General features: G+C 41.0%; 1 protein-coding gene across 2 annotated transcripts in view; it reads right to left on the reverse strand.

Moving 5' to 3' along the window:
• Window positions 1–18,584, reverse strand: part of LOC132993984 (contactin-associated protein-like 2) — a 211,208-nt gene that overhangs the window by 101,826 nt on the left and 90,798 nt on the right. For both annotated transcript variants that reach the window (XM_061064024.1, XM_061064023.1), the window contains exon 2: window positions 11,183–11,293. In XM_061064024.1, coding sequence (XP_060920007.1) covers window positions 11,183–11,293 — 111 coding nt within the window. The remainder of the gene's footprint in view (window positions 1–11,182; window positions 11,294–18,584) is intronic.

Raw genomic sequence — 18,584 nt, forward strand, 5'->3', positions numbered from 1 at the left:
CACGGCCATCTCCTTTGATTTTCTTATAAAAGGCCACAAATACAGATAAGAAAGAGACAGGGTTGAGAAAACAAATGGGGGAGTGTGAATTGTTTGAAAATAAAACAGAAAGAAGGACAAAGTAAGACAATGGTAGATAACAAGATAAAGAACGTATGAGAAAGGCTAAGATGAGTAAAAAAGCATAGAGGAACCACAAGAGATGAAAGTCATGTGATAAAATAAAGGGTGAGACAGTTTGCAATGTATCTCCGGCCCACCCGACAAAAATCCTATATCTTATCCAATTACAGAGCCATTACACTCCAGCCCCAGCCTTGACAGATAACTGGGCACGTATCAGTGGAAACATCAATACCTCAAAAACACGTTGCAGCAAAGCCATTCCCTCGCAGGGTATAAAGCACTATCAAAAGGAAGCGAGAAAAAGAAGCAGGAGGGGCTGGAGGGTGAAGAATCAGGAACAGGATAGAAGGGGTGATGCTGATAACTAAAGAGACAGTTGATGTATAGACTAAGAAAGCTAGCTAAGTGGATAATAACTAAGGGTGTGCAAAGCTAGATACAAGATCTGAGGATGGCATGTCATGAAGAGTGTCAGCAAGGTGTGAGCTGAAGGAAATGGAAATGAGCGAGGGTGGGAGAAATGGATAAGTTGGGAGGAAGAGGGAGCGATGAGATGGGATTTTATGACACTGATACCAGGGAGGCCGAAGATGAGATAGCATAGGGGACACAAAGGGAGCAATGTAGTTATGGCTAAAAGAGGTGATTGATGAGGGAAACATGAAGAGATGGTGAGGGTACCGCGCAGAGGGAACAGGATGAGGAACTTGGGAGAGGAAGATAAACTGAAGCCATTCAAGTTTGGAGTGGTGGAAACAATCAACGGAGAGTTAGACTGCAAGTGGGCTCAAATGACGTAGAACAGAAAAAAAAACATATTGGAAAAGTTATGGAGAGAGTTCAAGATAATAGAAGACAGTGAGAGAGGAATGGTTAGAATATATGTGAAATATATCCGGCAACTACATGTACAAGATGGGTAAGCTGCTCTGACGACCCCATCTTCAGGTTGCTGGGATGGCTTTTTGTGCTTGTCAGTGTGTTTTTGAGTTTGGGATCCCAATAGGCCTGAATGGTTTGTCTTTAATTGGGAACAACTGAGCCCTATGTTCCGAATCCTCTACTGAGCGCTTAACTTAAAATAGAAAACGGACACTCTGTTCCCCATGCCCCACATCCTTATATTTGGTTTTCTCTTATTTTACACAACAACCAAATAATATATTTCAAATCATGCATAGACACCGGAACCAAATAATTACTGACTTCAGAGCTTCATATTGTTGGTTAGTTTTCTGATTTGATATTTGGTTGGTTCCTTACAATATTTGTCACAATAAGTGTCACATTGGCCTTGAAAAATGGAAAGCCCATGAGGATTTAAACCTGGGACCTTTAACCTATTAGTGAGTATTTATCTTGGTTTATTTACCTGGTGCCTTGCAGATGAAAGGGTTCCAGTTTGTATGTTTGCTAATCTGAAAATGGTGGGAAAACGATTTATAATCTAGTCCATTTGAGTCATTGAGTAGAACGACCTCGTTCATAAAACCATAGGAGATCATTTACCTTTGTAAAGTGTCACGGCAACAACCATTTAATGTTCATTGTCAACAACACTAAACTTACAATTCAGCTTATTAAACTTGCACTTCAATGCAACATGCAAAAAAAAAAATAGTGTTTGTTTGCTCAGCACAGTTCACTGCTTGATATTTCATTCTGTTGCATCAAAAGTTCAGCTAGGCTCACCTTTATGATGGACAACTTTTTGGACTTTTAAGGGTGAACAGCAGGACAGAGTGATGGTAAGGCACTCAGAGTTGAAGAGGATGGATGGAGGAGAATGCTAGTTAGGGATATGGGGTTACCAAAGGTAACAGATGGGAACAGGGGAGAGGAAAAAAAGATTGAAAGGCAATAGAGTCCATAGAGACGGCCAGTGATTCAAAAGATTGTGGAAGTGATGGCAAGCATTTTGGGAAGCATGGACTTAGAAAAGGAGGGAAGAGCTATGGGCCAAATAGATTATGTTCTAGGTCAGTGGAGAAACAAGGGAAACGGATGAAGGATGTGTAGGAGCAAAAAGAAAAAAGGGCAAAAGAGAGGACCAAGGAAGTGTGACAGGAAAATGCTGTCATAGATTTGAGAGGAAGGGAGAGGGCTGGAAAGGGAAGAAAAGATGAGAGGTGAGAGGGGAGTATAGGGGCAGCTTGACAGAGGTTAGGGGAGGGGGATGAGGAGTGATATATTAAAAAAGAAGAACAGAGGTGCAGTGAAAGGTGAGAGCCGGAGGGAGAGAGGAGAGAAGCGAGAAGAGGTTGACAGGATAAAGTAGAGATGGAGGAGGCAGGCAATGGGGGAATGGGAGGTGAGAGAGCAAGACAGAGCGAACAGGAGCAACAGCTAAAGAAAAAGGAGGAAAGGAATGAGAGGGGAAAAGGGGTGGGGGGAGGAGTGCCAGGGGAATGTCACTGTTCTCTCACCTGTCACACACACAGATGTTTGGGGAGGTAGGAGGAACTGGAGGAGGATAGGGGGAGAGAACAAGGGAGCAGAGAAGGGCAAAGGAAACACCTCTTGAGGGAGAGACGAAAGAAAAGGAGAAGAGGTAACACAGAGAGGAAGATCAGGAGATAGAGCTCAGGACAAAGGTTTTGAAATAAGTACAAGAGGAGAAGAGAGAGAAAGCATTAAAGCAAGACAGGCTGACACTATGGAGCACTGCGACTTATTCTGTTCTCAACCAAAACCGATGAAAGTCCTGCTTTAAAGTTACTTTGATGCATTGAATGATATGATGAAAAAATGAACAAAAACACAGTTTATTTGTGAAATTATGTATGGAATAAATTAGCCAAGATAGGACGGTGCAGAAACCTTTTTCAGTGAACTCTTTATTCTGTTACATTTACTTAATCATCTCTCTAAGTCACTCAGCTCATTCACTGAGTAAACGGTATCAACTGGTTAACTTTTCTAATTGTGAGGATTTGGAACTTTCTCAGTTGTTTGGTAATTATTAATTATTAATTATTAATTAAATCAGGTTGGCCAAAGACATAGGCCATTTAGCTAGTCACCCAGGCTGATCAGGAGGAGTAAAAGACAATTGGTGGAACGATCAGGTCCAAATTCTAAAAAAATCAACTCAATCCTTTCGGAATTTTTTTCAAGAGCAGGAAGGGTAAGAAGTTTGCTTCTGCTTTCATTTGTCATCAATGGCTGAAATTGCATGATGCTATTTATATGATGTTCGACTCTTAATGAAGATTGGAGGCTCTGTTGTATAGTTGACCATGTTCGTCTGAGAAACCCTTTTACAAACAGACAGAAAAAAGAAGCAGATGATGGGCAGATTGTAGAAAGAGAAAGAACGAAAGACGATGGGCGGTTTTACAGACGCGGCAATTCATGAACTGTATCAAACAATTCCAACAGTAAACTCATCATTTTTAGGGAAGTAAACAGTTTTTTAAGATTTACCTTATATATAAATGTTATTTGATATGAAAACATGCATTAATTACCATCAGAAAAGCCCCCGAAATCTCATAATGTTTGACAGGATATCAAAGTAAGAGAGACTGATGATGAAACATAATGTGAAAGAATAGGTCTTCATTGGGTAAAGCCCTTGCTGTGTGATGAGGGTGGTAATAAAGTAGTTGTGGGGTAATGTGGTCATGGTTGTTTGGGTGGTGTTTGTGTCTCAAATCAGTCTTGATTGAAGACGTTAAAGGTCTGACTGTTGGTTGCAACGAAGGCTAGTTTTTGATTGTTTGTTATCATCAACACAAACAAACAACTAATTGATTACTAAAACAATACTGATTAATTAATAATAGCTTCTGTCAGACAGATCAAACTTCCTTTAATGACCACACAAATCCAATCAGATCTCTCTGGGGAAATTCACATGTATTGATGATACCGTGGCAATTTATCAGCCCACTGGTTTTAAATCTGTTAATCTGTCTATAGGGAACCCCTCCATCTTGTATGTCCTCACTACTGTATATCCTTATAATGTATTTTGGGCAGCTGTGGCTAAGTGATAGAGTCAGTCTTCTTTCAACTGGAGGGTTGGGTTATCCCCAGCTCCTGCAGCCATATGTCAAAGTGTCCTTGGGCAAGACTCTGAAACCCAAATGGTCCCAGCTGCTATGCCTGTGACATGTGACTGGAGTACAGTGCACTGCTTGGTATTTCTGCCTGAGTACTGTTTGATGTTTGGGCACTTTACATAGCAGCTTGTGCCATCTGTGTGTGAATGTGGTGTGCATGGGTGAATGTGAGATGTAGTGTACAATCGCTTTGAATAGTCCAAAGATTAGAAATTGCTATACCAGTCCAAGTCCATTTACAATTTGAATTGAAACCACTTTCTGTTGTCGCACTTGTGCTGGAATTTTAAGCAGCAGCATGTTTGGAATCAGATTAATCTTCTACCTCAAAGCTACCCTGGTGAAATTGTCCCAGTGGGGGTGCCCTTCACAGGTCCGGGCTGGCTAAATTGAATTCACACAGAGAGCTAAAGGAGCCAACCGAGGCCAGACAACATGGCTGGAGTTTTGTTCAGGCTTACAAAACAAGATCTGGGCTATCTGTGATGACACAGATAACCCAGCTTTGTAGCACAGGAGGAACAAGTGGAGCTCTGTGTTGTGGGGGAATCATACTGATACCAGTGCTGATGATGGCCAAAATTGTCACCCATGCAAATGCACAAGGGAGCAGAATAAAGTTTGGTTGAAGGCTTGATTGTTTAGGCATCTAGTCTGTTATTTTTAATGGAAGGCCAACACTATGAATAAAACGTTTCTATAGACTTTGTCAAGTCTTATAAATCACCATTAAACACGAGCGGGACCATTAATGTCAGACTTATCACCATGGCAAACGAGACAACTGACAAAGCAGTGTTTAAAGACTAGATGACTGTAAAGAAAAAGTCAACTTAATAATAATAATTAATCTCATTCTAAGACAATAAAACATGTTGAGTCATGTATTCTTTTACAAGTAGCTCTTTGCTTATAGCTCCTGCGTCACCATGTAGTCGTATATGTTGCTATAATGACCCTCTCGCTATAAGCTAATTATTCTATTCTTGTCATCAGAACTAGGCATCCGTAAGACATTGATCTTCAAAGTTCTACATGAAATGGCAAGTGATAGTTTATTTGATTACATTAAAAACTGATGTCAATGAGCCTGCAGTTATAACCATCTTTCACAGCTCTTTCATCAGAAATCTGTGTCTCTCTTGTAGTTGATGGAAGCTTTAATTCCAGCTCAACAAACAACATCTACAAAGTTACCATTTTGATAATGATCTGGCTGATCTTCTCTCTCCTGACGGCATCATCACAACACATGCTAACACTGCTGGCATTATTAAATGACTTGATCTTTAAATACTTGTTATGTATTTCTTATATTTTTTTCATTTTCTTTTTATTTAAGTTGAAATGAACACCGTTATTATATTAGGAAATCATCTAATCAATTAAATGTATGAAACAGAAGTTTAATGTTACATGGATGGCACAGCACATTACTTATGTATGTACAATAACCACAAACATATGCCCTGCCGTACACCATTCTGTCGATTACACAACATTAAGTAACTGAAAACACTGAACATTGTAACTGCAGCTGTATGATAACTCTATAAATGTAATGAAACGTGACATCACTAAGGGCGCGGTCACACTGGCCATCCGTACCGTGCTGTACCCAAGCACGATTGCCCCCCCCGCAGCGCCATTCCCCCGCTGGCCAGTGCGGCCCGCGGTCACACTGCACAGGACTATCCGTGCCTAAGCACGATTACCTCTTGTACATAACGTCGTAATACAACACATGCACGCTTTATGTTATTATGAAGCGTGCTCAGTTTACAAATAGGCGGACGAGAGAGAGAGAGAGAGAGAAAAAAAGAGACGCACAGTCGAGTCCACGGCTGCACATCAGAGAACAACACAGAGAGCATGACAGCTACTTTACTGACTTTACAGCTTATTTTAAGCCATTTTAATCAGACACAGCAATAAATAAATAAAAAAATAAAATAGGCCGAATCCGTGCGTGAGTCCGCGCGGACGCCTGCACATCGGAGAACAACACAGAGAATATGACAGCTACTTTGTGTCTTATATTGTGTCATGTTAGTCAGATACAGCCATGAAATTCTGGATTTCTCCATAATGAAGGCTGTCAGCGTTGTGTACCCGCGTGCTTGTGCTCGTGCATGAAGTGCACCGTGCCGAAGCACACCTCTCCAAAGTGTGCCAAAGCCAAGGAAGTGTACCGTGCCTGAGCACGATACGGAGCGGTGACACTGGTCAAACAAACTGGACTTTAGCGTTGAAGCGTGCTTGGGCACGGTACAGATGGCCAGTATGACCGTGCCCTAAATAGGACTAGAGTATTCATCTACCCCTAGGAGTATTTAATGTAACTTCTCTGCAAACACATTGACAACAGAAAGCTTTTTTGCCATTAAAAAAAAACAATTACAAGGAAACACAGGAAAAGTCACAAAAATAAATCCATTGTGTGTAGGTCATGGAAAGATGGATCAGCAGCACATTGCAGACTAAGACAGAGGGAACTTTGTGGAGAGAAAATCAAACCCGGAAGAGCCTCTGGGAACCCATGCTGAAAACAGGTGTCATTTGAAACTGTGAACTGCTGCAATCTGTCGGATATTTTTTTGTTTCAAATCCTAAGTCACACTGTGCAAGAAACCCACAGCTATGAGTCATTTGACCGGGCCGCAAGCAAAGCTCCCTTTGGTCACTTTGAACTTGAATACAAAATAATTTCACCACTTCAACAAGTCTCAACTCTGTTTTTTCTCTGCTCTGCTTGTCTCTTACTGGGCTGTGAAGTTCACTCAAGCTTTGTTGTTGTTTTTTCAGAAACACAGACAATCAGGGTTATCCACATGCTCCTGGGGAGTGAGTGTGGAAACATACACACAGCGCAGAATGTATGTAGAATTTAGAGAACGTTTTAGAGTGTGAGAGAGTGGAGAGTAAACATCAGTTGGCGATGATGAAAAGAGGTTTTATCTGTTGCAACCCAGCAGGGGGAATGGGAAATATATGGTCTAATTCAACTGCCGGCCTTGGTAAATTGCTTTTACAGTACTGATAATGAGTCAGGCAAGAGGAGAAGAAAGAGTGGAGAAAGCAAAAACTTTTGCAAGATAGAGAAAAGGAAGACATAATGGAGAGACTGAAAAATGTATGAAAGAGGAAAAAAAAAGAGGATATTCTAAAACACAAAAGGGAATACCAGAGTTCTGAGAGTGAGTAAGTGAGTGTAGTCTGATCTTTGGGCGAGTGGTGAGAAGCTGGTGACAGGTGTAACACACAAACAGTGACAGCATCAAAGCAGAGCATCAAACAAGACGAACATCTCTCCTCTGTCTTACTGTCAGAGAGGGAGTGTGTGTGTGTGTGTGTGTGTGTGTGTGTGTGTGTACAAATAGCAACATTTCTCTCCACACATGAGGGTTGCAACACACTCCTTTATGCACCCGAGAGAACATCTGAAAGTGTGTTTTTGAAAGTGGCCGCTTCTCATGCAAAAACTAGAAAAAATATAGAAAATCCAGAGAAAATATAACATCTTCATTAAACTAAGATACGAGGGGGCCGGGGGACAGAGGAGACAGCTGGTTAGCCCTCTGCTAGTGCTTCATCTTACTGTCATGGAGCAAAGAGAGCGGATGGAGACGGAGTAATTTAATTAGGAGCGGACCGCCGTTATCGATGGATGACTGGAACAGCTACAGACATCAAACAACTTTTTACATGATGACACAGAGTGAGAGAACTGCATGAAAAGAGAGGAGGGATGTGTCTAATTATCCAGGAAGTCAAAAAAGAGTTTTACTGCAGTTCTGTGACGTCCTGTGTTTGAAAAGGGAGGGTTACAGTTAAACTTTTTTTTATTTTAGAACTTTAAAAGTATGCATCAGGGTGAGACTGAGAGATGGATAATGAGGTCTGGGAAGAAAGAAGAAGGGGAAAAGGAGAAAATGGAGTGTGGGATTGAGAATGTCGTGCGGAAAATAGAGAGTGGAGAGAAAAATAGAAGATGGTGAGGGAGAAAGGTGGAGACAAAGATGCAATGGAAGGCATGAGGAGGAAGAAAAAAAAGAGGGATTAAGAGAAAGGAAAATGGAAAATGAAGATCAGTGGCCACATATTTGTGAATAGGGACCCAATCTCATGCTTGGCCACATCTGCAGCAACACGGGCACACGTGCATGCTCGCGTGCACACATGCCTGCAGGGATAATAATGCACACACATTCAGTTCACCCATACGTCTCTCGTTTTCTTCAAAAACAGACGGTATCCTTCAGTGAGCTTGGCTACACACAAATAATTTCAGAAAAACTTTCTTAGAATGACAGCTACATCCAAACACTTAATTATAAAGTGAGCTTTCCTGGTTGACAAAGGTAGAAACAGGAATCCATAATAGAAATCTAATTGATTGTTCTTCTTTCTAACCAAATACGCTTTCATATCACAGAGTAGACTTTGAAAAATAATTAGAATTTTGTGGAATTCGGGCTTAACACTCGATCATGTCTCAGCTTAATTGTCCTTTTTTTGACTTTCAGTCTGTTCAAACTCCATGCCCTCCACTCCTCACTTACCCCCACCACTATCTCGTTTGCCTTCATCCTCACCATACCTCTTCTTTTTTAACCTGTACCCACAGGGCATGTGTTTGGAGCTGACAGAGCACAGGCCTGTGTGAGCTACAGATCACAGCTCAGGTTCTTTCTATGTGACAGCTGAAACCCTGTTTGGAGCTCATCGCTTGTTAAAAGTTTAAACAGAGCTTTTCAAGCCTTGTCCAGCACATGATAAGGTTTTCAGGTACTGAAATGAATGTGGCCAATGAGGAAAAAAACATGGGGAATTTTTGTTTTTTTACATTTTCTTAAGTAACCTCGCACTTCATGAAGGAAAAAGGTGAATGTATTGGCCCCAGCAAGTATTCACAACAAATACATTTTGAGGGCCTATACAGTGCTTATTCCTTCAAGGAATTTACTTTTATCAATAAATCAATAAAATAAACACATAAGCAACCCAATCACATGCACATATACAACATCTTGATATACAGTTACCCACATTATGAACACTCACTACATTTACACTCACATATATGGATGAAGAACACAGTGAATGTGTCAGTACTCAAGGGTTTTGGTGCCTGTCGGAAAATCCTAATGGCATCATTTTACCTCTTTCATGTAACATACATTCACATTCACACACACACACACACACACACACACACACACACACAGGGATTATATATACATTCAGAAACACACACCCTGACACCAACATAGCCTATAGCCTAAAACTCTAGTAGCTCTCAGCATTCATAAAACATTATGAGCGGTGTGTCCCATTGATTTTGTGCTTCCCCTGCTCCACAGCTCAGGGAGATTGGAGTAGATTGGCTTATCAACGCACACTCATGCCACTGACGGCACATTTGGCTGCCAAATGTCACATGTCATATTGCAGGGAGTGTAAATTAATGGAATTAAAGTGTGTGTTTGTTGAGTGTGTGCACTTCCACGTTACAGCCGATGTTCATTTTTCATGATGCAGTGGTTATCCTGTTTTTATCAAAGCCAGTGTTTGCTCATGTGCCTGTGAAAGTACGCCTGTTTAGTGTGAGGACTTGTGTTTTTCATGCTTAAGAGTGTTATTGTGTGCATGTGTCACGTTGCATGCTCAGTTAGGCTGTTCCCTTTTCATTCAATGTGCTGAGATTCTGCAAATGTTTCACTCTCAATTAAAGTGTGTTCACTTATTTTTGCTTGTTTTTTTTAATGCGCTTATTTAGATGTGATGACTTTGTGTTTGTGCACTCTGATGTGTGTGTGAATGTTTCATGCACTTTGCTAGAGACAACAAAAAAATAGCCATGTGGATTTTAATTATAGGCGGCATCTTCTTTTGCAGCGGAAAGCAATGATTATGTTCTTAAAAACTTTGGTTTGTTGAAACCTTGAGTTCATGCTGAGCATCCCAGAGTTAATTTGCTCCTCTATTTTTAGACTCTACCCTTGTCATATCATGTGCTAATAAAATGCTGACCCCATCATCTGAACACAGTGTCATCCTATAGGACACCTAGGCATCTAATCTGGGTATTATTCATACTTCGAAATGATTAAATCTGCCTCAGGGTCACAAGATTTCACATCTCTAAGCCAAAGTATTTTGAAAACATTTGCTCGATTGCCGTTCCTTTTCCAGAACAGCATCCCCTTCGAGTTGTTAAAGGCTGACTTCATTTAAGCTTATTTAGACACGTTTATTACATTTTAAAGTGTGTCTGTTTATTACTGTAGCTTATCTTCTTCCTCTGAATAAAGAAGAGTTCTAAGCTTTAAGTTCCCCACAGACCTCCATCCTTCAGGAGACTGGATAAAAGAAAACAAGCTATATATATATATATAGTTTGTGTTTCATTTTTATCTTGTTTGTGTGTCTTTGATAAAGGATGAACAGTCCTGTCCTCTCTCTCTCAGTAATAATTATATTGGTATGATTAAGCACAGTAGATTACCTTGCCTTTATTTGCCAGCTCTGAGCAGCCTTGCCTCAGCTGTAGTGTGACTATATTAGATGGGAAAGTATGAATTATTAATTGTATAAACATAGAGGGGTGTAATTGTCTGGCCCTGTCTCTCTTGCTGCTGTGGACTGATGTGGAGATGAGCTCCAGTCTGAGTCGCTGAGATAATGAGTGGAGCTGAGGGAGAGAAAGAAAGAGGGAAAAGGGGAATGTACAGGAGAGGTGAAAGGAAAGAGAAAGAGAAGAAAGAAAGGAGGAGGAGGAGAGAAGCTGTGTGTGTGCGTCTCTCTGAGGATTACCTCAGTGTGTAATCTGTAAAAACATTCATAAGGATTTATGTACACACACCTGAATTAGGTATACCCTTCCCTCTAGAGGATGTGTGTATGTACATCCATCTATGTAAAACTATCATGCATGTGTGTGCACATGAGCATGCTTTTCAGGTGTACTTCTGTGTGTGTTTGCCCACCTCCTCTCCTGTTGAGCTTAGCATATCCAGGTGCGTATCCGTTGGAGAAGACGGACGAGCTGGTGAAGGCTGTGTGAGGAAGAGGAGAGGCCAGGGCTTCATCACACTTCTCTGTGGAGAGGGGAAGAATATGGAGGCCAAGGAGGGAGGAAGAAATAGGACAAGAAAAGGGAGGAAAAAATAGGAAGCAGGGGGAATAGGACATGAAGAGGGAGGAGAGAAGAAAAAAAAGGTATTAATGTTTTTCACAATAAAAGAGATCATGCATCAGTGCTCAACGTACACTTCACTGCTTGGTTTTCATCATTGCATTGTCTCAAAGTGAATTGCTCACAGGAGAGGACACATGGGCACAGCTGGAGTTTGAGGGAAGCAGTTTGCGGGTTTAGAGTTAGGTCAGTCAACCAAGAATTCAAAAATATTGGGTCCACCCCAAAATATCACCCCTAACAAGAAACCCAGACTTAAAGGGATACTTCACCCGTTGAAACATGAATCTGTATTGACATTGGGTCATATATGTCGTAGAAATGTGAAATAAATGTTGAAGTTGGTTCCTTCTCGGCCGAGAAAAGGCAGAAAGTGTCTTTTAGGCTCATGTTGATGAAAGACACCAAATCCCAGAATGCACAGCACCGCAGGCCACTCCCACTAAGGTCCTCTAGTTCAGAATCAGAAATACTTTATTAATCCCAGAGGGAAATTCGATCGATACAGTTTCTCCAAAATATACAGTATAGCAATAGAAATATAGTAATAAAAACATTTACAGACATATTTTCTTCAACACATGAGGCCATTTCCTCAACTGATTCAGAGATTTCTTCCAGAAGGAATTGGTATCTTGGAAATTCCTGGCAGAAAACAGACTCTATGTCTGTGTCCATAGGCAAACAGTGAGAGCACTGACACTACCAGTCCGCCTCAGCTCCTCGTCCTCACCGCCGGCAGGCATTATGTCTGTACTGATGAGCTGGCCCGAGACAAAATCGTCATTTTGCATCACTGGAAGCTCCTTTTCAGACTTTCAGAAATACAAAGATTTCCCATCTCAGGGGCAAATGAAGTCGGGATGCACGACCATTCAAAAATACTACCAGGTTTCTAATGATACAAAGCTAAATGCAAATGGGTGAAGTATCCCTTTAACCAGATATACAGTCAAAGTAAATGATGCAAACATTTTAAAAATAATAAGGCAGATAAATATGTGAAATAAATTAATTTGGACAGTCAAGGTTCCAATCTGAAATGGGCCTCCTGGCAGTCCCTCGCTCACAGCTCAAGCTCAAAGGTGATCATGCCTTTGCAGTCAAAGCCCCTAAACTGTGGAACAGCCTCTCCCCTTCCATCAGTTGACTCTATTAAGTCCTGCCTCAAAACTTATTTTTACATGTCCTGATTTGAGTCCTGATGTCCTGAATAGGCAGTATATCAGGTTTTCTTCATTGTTGTCTTTATTCTTATACATTTTGTAAACTCATCTATATTGTTTCTTTAATGCATTGTACAGCACTTTGGTCTAGTGTTGTAGTCAAGACCACACTAACCGAGACCAAGACATACCCGAGACCAGAGTGCTCCGTGACCGAGACAAGACCAAGACATTTAGAGGTGGAATCCTATTTCATGACCATTTTCAAGTAAATTCATATACTGCTGTCATTTCACCTGCTTCTCCATTCTGAACTGCCCCAACCTCTTAGATGGTCTAGGACAGGTCAGCTCAGTGTGCTTCAAGTCAAAACTGAACATGGAGAAGCAGCATTCAGTTTACATTCACAACATATCCTGAATAATCTTCCTAGAAACATTTCCAGTTCTCTAAATTAAGAATATTCTGTTTTTACCTCTGCATGTCATTACGTTAAATACAGAATGTGTGAATTTATTCAACCACTGCATTTTAATTCTACTTAAAAGTCTATCTCTCTCTGCATGTTAAGTCAACACACAAACATACATCTGTTTGAGACACTCAAAAGCACAAAAAAAATCACCTAGGAGGAATACAGAAATACACTTTTTTGACACAAACACACACTCAGTCACAGAGTTCCTCTCCTCCCTCTCTTTCATTCCGGTCCTTTCACTCACTCAGACTCACAAACACAAACACACTCAGTTCTCTCAGAACATTAGGTTTCACGCAGGGAGAAATTGTGAATGGTCTGTCAGGCCAGGTACAGGAAGTCAATAGCCCCCTGTCATGCCCCAGCATGTAAGTGTGTGGGGTGTGCGTGTGCCTGTATGTGTGCATGAATGAGGGAGAGTCAGACTCAGAAGGAAGAGTATTGTTTGTGCCCCTGTGCACGTGTGCAGTACACTGTGGGTGAAAGCTGTGTTACTTTCTCGGTGGTGATGGCTTATTAGACGTATTGCTTGGTGTCACAGGGTTGAAAATAACATCATCAGAGCCTGGTAATGTATGTGTATGCATGTGTGTGTTTCCAATCTGCAGCCTCCCTCCTGGCATGCAAGTAAAGTCCATTTGTTACATCATTGCCTGGTTTGACAGGACACACACACACACACACACACACACACACACACACAGAGAGTAATGAGGTCGCTGGCACATTGACCTTGCACTGGTGTTGTAAAATACACTGGCATGCATAAGAGGCAGCCACTGGCACACAGTCGCAATAATAAGCATGATAGTGCGGAGTGTCCAGAAATATAAGGTTTGCAAGAGTCATTCCATACCCTTTTGGACTGTGTCATAGAGTATGTTGGTATATTATATATCAAATCATTTGGCTGAGTCAAATACCTTTGCTACAAGCGCTGCTGCTCTGATCATAGAAAATAGAGATGTAAGTTCAATGGACTTGATAAGTGGTAAATGGACTTGGACTTGTGAAGCACTTTTCTAGTCCTTGAGAATACCTAAAACTGCTGTTACAGAAGAATCATTTCCGAGTGAAGATTTTGCAAAACAATATAGATATCTGACGGTAGAAGTGGCGCCACATGTACAGAGGCAAAGTCCTTAACACACTAGTAGCTGGTTCAAGTCCTGGACTCCCAGAATTTGTTTAGTTGGAGCGTGTCATCCCCTCTATCTTCCCAACATTTCAAATCTCTCTCGAGCTGCTCCCTAATAAAGCCAAAGGTCAAAGTCTGACAGGATGATGCAGGACCTATATCAACCCACTCAGCTTTCCCTAAGAAAATATAATTATATATGGGGTCAAAAAACAACAAACCAGCACAGACACATATGTGTAGCTGGGTATCTCCTTGTGCAAATTTAACCAAAGGTGCACCTCTCACACAGCAGCATTTACTCATGGAATTATTGGACATTATAGGTCACACTCAAGTGTCTCTAAAGGTTATTTTTTTCACCTTGAACTCTGTAACACACACACCTACTGCTGCACTGACCCTCACAGACACAAACACTTGGAATGCAACAGATGTAGTCATATCCACGCTGCGATTATTCAATCACACACACAGGTGCACAAACAATTATTTCCTGCAGCTTCCATCTCGAGAGCGTCTCTATATGGGTTTCTCAATGACGCCTTCCACCTGCACATGGGCACGCTTTGTCCGTCACACACACCCACACACACATGCAGAGAGACATTCAGCTGCAAACAAAAAAAAGGAAAAGGACGGAGAGAAGGAGTGAGCAGATTGCGAGGTGGGAGTTGATGGAGAGATTATATTTTTTAAAGAAGGAAATTGCAGAGACAATTCAGGGGCCTAAAGTTATTTCCTCAGAGGACTCTTGACTCTGATGTGGGGAAAAGCGCAAAGTGAAAGTGTTTCAGTGATGAGATCTGGAAACCCCAAAACAGATCCTGAGAAAGATTGAATTGCTTATGAAGATAAAAATGATGACCATATGATTGGCCGACTGTGGCTCAGTTGTGGGGCGGCTGTGGATCAGTGGTAGAGTGGGTCATCGCTCGACTGGAAGGTCCTGCAGTCGAATATGGAAGTGTCCTTGAGAAAAACTGAAACTGCATCAGCGTTAGTGATGGGAAAAGCAGTTCTTTTCAGTGTACTGAATCAGTAGAATCAGTTCAGTAAAGTGATTCGTTCAAAAGATTTGTTCACCGAATCGTTCAGTACTCCTCCGCAGCTCTGTCTGTGAATCAGAATTTAATAAGCTGAAACACGGCCGAACGTTTAGTTCTACTCGCGATCGTACTGAGAACAGCCGGTGGTGAATAATAAACCAATGAGCTGAGAATTTAGTTGGATAAAGTTACAGTTTGCAAACTGAAAGCTCACACACACACACACACACACACACACACACACACACACACACACACACACACACACACACACACACACACACACACACACACACTGTACTGACTGAGGAGAGGAGGGAAGGCGGGCTTTGAGTGACTCTTACGGTCTAGAGAGAGAGACACGAGACGGGAGAGAGGAGAGCGCAACTGAAGTTGAGAAATGAACGACTCTTTCCAGTAAGTGATTCAGTTCAGTTCGTTCACTCAGATGATTCGTTCGTTTTGAACGAATCGTTCACGAACTACACATCACTAATCAGCGTCAATTGTTAATACTGGCGGACACAATAAAGCAACCTCCGGCATCAGTGTGTGAATGGGTGAATATAATATGTGGTGTAGAGAGTGCTTTAAGTATTCAGAAGACAAGAAAAGAGCTACACGAGCTCAAGTCCATTAACATCTACCATTTACCACATTGTAGCACACCAGCTTGATTATTATGTAAAAACATACTCGGGTGAAAAACAATCATATGCCTGTGAAATCTCGATATACAGTACCCCGCTATTATCAAATAAACCTCTTGAAACAAAGGTTCAGCAGTCTCTGATTGTGATAATGGCAACCCCGCCTGAGGCAGCATTACCATATTACTGGAATTGTTTACTAAATGACTTATCAGTTTGAATTTAATTTGCCTCAAGCATCTTGCAATGACAGTGCATGTGCATGTAATGGTCTCTGTAGCGTCCGTTGATGGCAGCTCATCTTATATAATTCACATTGGACACTTTAATGGGCCCGTATAAGCTTCCAACACCTCATCATTCTTAATTCATACTTCTTTTTCTGCTTACTGCTTTTACCCATGCTACCAAGTTTCCACACACGACTGCTTCCCTAACTTTGTGCAATGTGCAGACTTACATTCAACATCCAAATCTTTCTGGCTTCTTCTTCTTCTTCGTACTTCAGGGCATCTATTTAACTACCACCACATTTCTAAGCATGCTGCTTAGGATTCATGTGCAGACCTATGACAAATAGAGCGAATAATCTTTTACATCATGAAACAGAAATTCATTCTAACTTGTAAATATTTATCAGTTTCAGCTAAATCTGAATTGAATTGTTCATCAAATGTTCAATTTTTACATCAAAACCTCCAGAGCTGAGTCTGCTCTTTGAATACAACTATATAAAAGCTGGGTTGTAACTTTGATGTACAATAGCCCTTTATACCTCAACTATTAACATTATGAGGGATGCTAGGATCTACCACATTAAACTGAAATGCTGAACAATTTACTGCTGCAGTGTAAAGTGCAGGGAGCAGTGTGCCATAACACTTTGAGGAAAAACTGAACTAAGAAGATCTAAAACTCAAATGAGAAGACAGCTGATATATGACCAATAAACTTCATCATGAAGCTTTAATTCAAACTGGACCTTTGCAGCTGGGCCACCATGTATTCTAGGTGGATGAAGAGAGCGTCCCTGTGCCAGTTCTTCACAAAGCTCAAGCTTCTTTGAACTAAATTTGAATTATGGTTAGATCATCAGAACATGTTCTGAACACAGCAGCGACAAGTGCTCCTTTTTCTTGTTGCATTGAAGCACACATATTGTGACATACCTCAGAGGAACAATACAGCCATGTGTGTGCCTTTGTATTTTATTTGAAATGCATTTCTGTAATAACACACTATTGTCAGGATGCCAAAAATAAATGTCCTCTGTTCATATGATTTCTGTGTATTTGACTTGGGGCCTATGTTTCAAGTTTCCTTAGGGAATTTGGGTTAGTTGAAAGCCTTTAACTTACATTTAGACATTGTCTTTTCCCCCCCACTTTCAAGTAACTTAAGAGAAATGCAACTTCAGCAAAACATTAATAAGCTCAATGGTGTAATGCTTTGAGATGATTAAATGTAGAATTTGGTATCCATAACGAAAGGCTTTATGTGTGTGAGGACAGCTTCTTTCTTTGCAAATTAATCTTTAAGAAACTCTCATAACCAACCATCACTTGTGCAGCAAACTGTTCTCTTGTATATATTTTATGTAAATTCAATCAATCACAGTAAGTCCAACATGCACCCAACACAAACACACATGGTGCATGTATTCACATGCAAAGTAGCTGAATTGGTGCCAGCTCAGTGTCCCTTCTGTGTGAAAAAGTAAGAATATATTCATGAGTGCAGCCCTCTTGGTCATACGCTCAGAACTCAAGTGTGAGACTGCAGCTGCTGATATTTGCCAGTCTCTCAAGTGCAGAGTGGGTTCTGTATGTTTAGCAACATTTGCGAGAGCAAATGACTACAATATCCACATGCAAATGTCAACCTATTCCCCGGAGAGACATGTTTGAAGTTTAACGCGTGATGGTATGATAAGATAGGAGAAACATGAATGGGCTGTGAGGAAGTCAAGGAGAGATAGAGAGAGAGAAAGATAAGATGAAAAACAAAATAAGCAAAAGAGGGAGAAGACAGGAGCTGAAGAAAAATGGCAGCCTATGAAAGCATTCTTGACATTTCCAGTCGGATGTGGAAAAATAGCAGCCAGGAGATGTGTCAGCCGGCTGCCACCATATGGGATCAGAGCCATGGATAGACAGGGTTTGGCCTGCTTGTTCAAAGGGTTTCAAATATCTACCACATCTCTGGAGCTGAAGGGAGCTGGATACAAATAGAGGGGAGACATTTATGACATCCTAAATGTGAGTTGGCATAAAATCAGAGATGTCAGCCATTAAACTAAATGTTGGTTACGAGTCAATCCAGTCACGGCAGATGGTTGCATACCAATGAGTCTGGTTCCGTTGGAGGTTTCTACCTGCTCTACCGGTCTACTGTCAATAAGTGGTTGTTCATTGGGTTATGCAAGGTTTCTGTAAATAATATTCCAAAGAAGACATGTCCATTATGTAAAGCATCATGAAGTGTTTCTTCATGGTTTGCCACTTTAATAAACATAATTATTTGATACATTTATGGATTTAAGACCTCTGAGCACAGTCCTTACACTATTCATATTTTAACAATCAGCAGATTCATAGAAACTGGAAACTGGATGCAAGTCTGCTTAAAGGTGCACTATGTGGTTTTGGTAGAGAAACGTGAAACTTGGAGAAATTTACAGATTCTGTGGTATATGTTCATAACTCTATACTC

This window comes from Labrus mixtus, chromosome 19 (genome assembly GCF_963584025.1).
Source record: "Labrus mixtus chromosome 19, fLabMix1.1, whole genome shotgun sequence".
Classification (NCBI taxonomy): domain Eukaryota; kingdom Metazoa; phylum Chordata; class Actinopteri; order Labriformes; family Labridae; genus Labrus; species Labrus mixtus.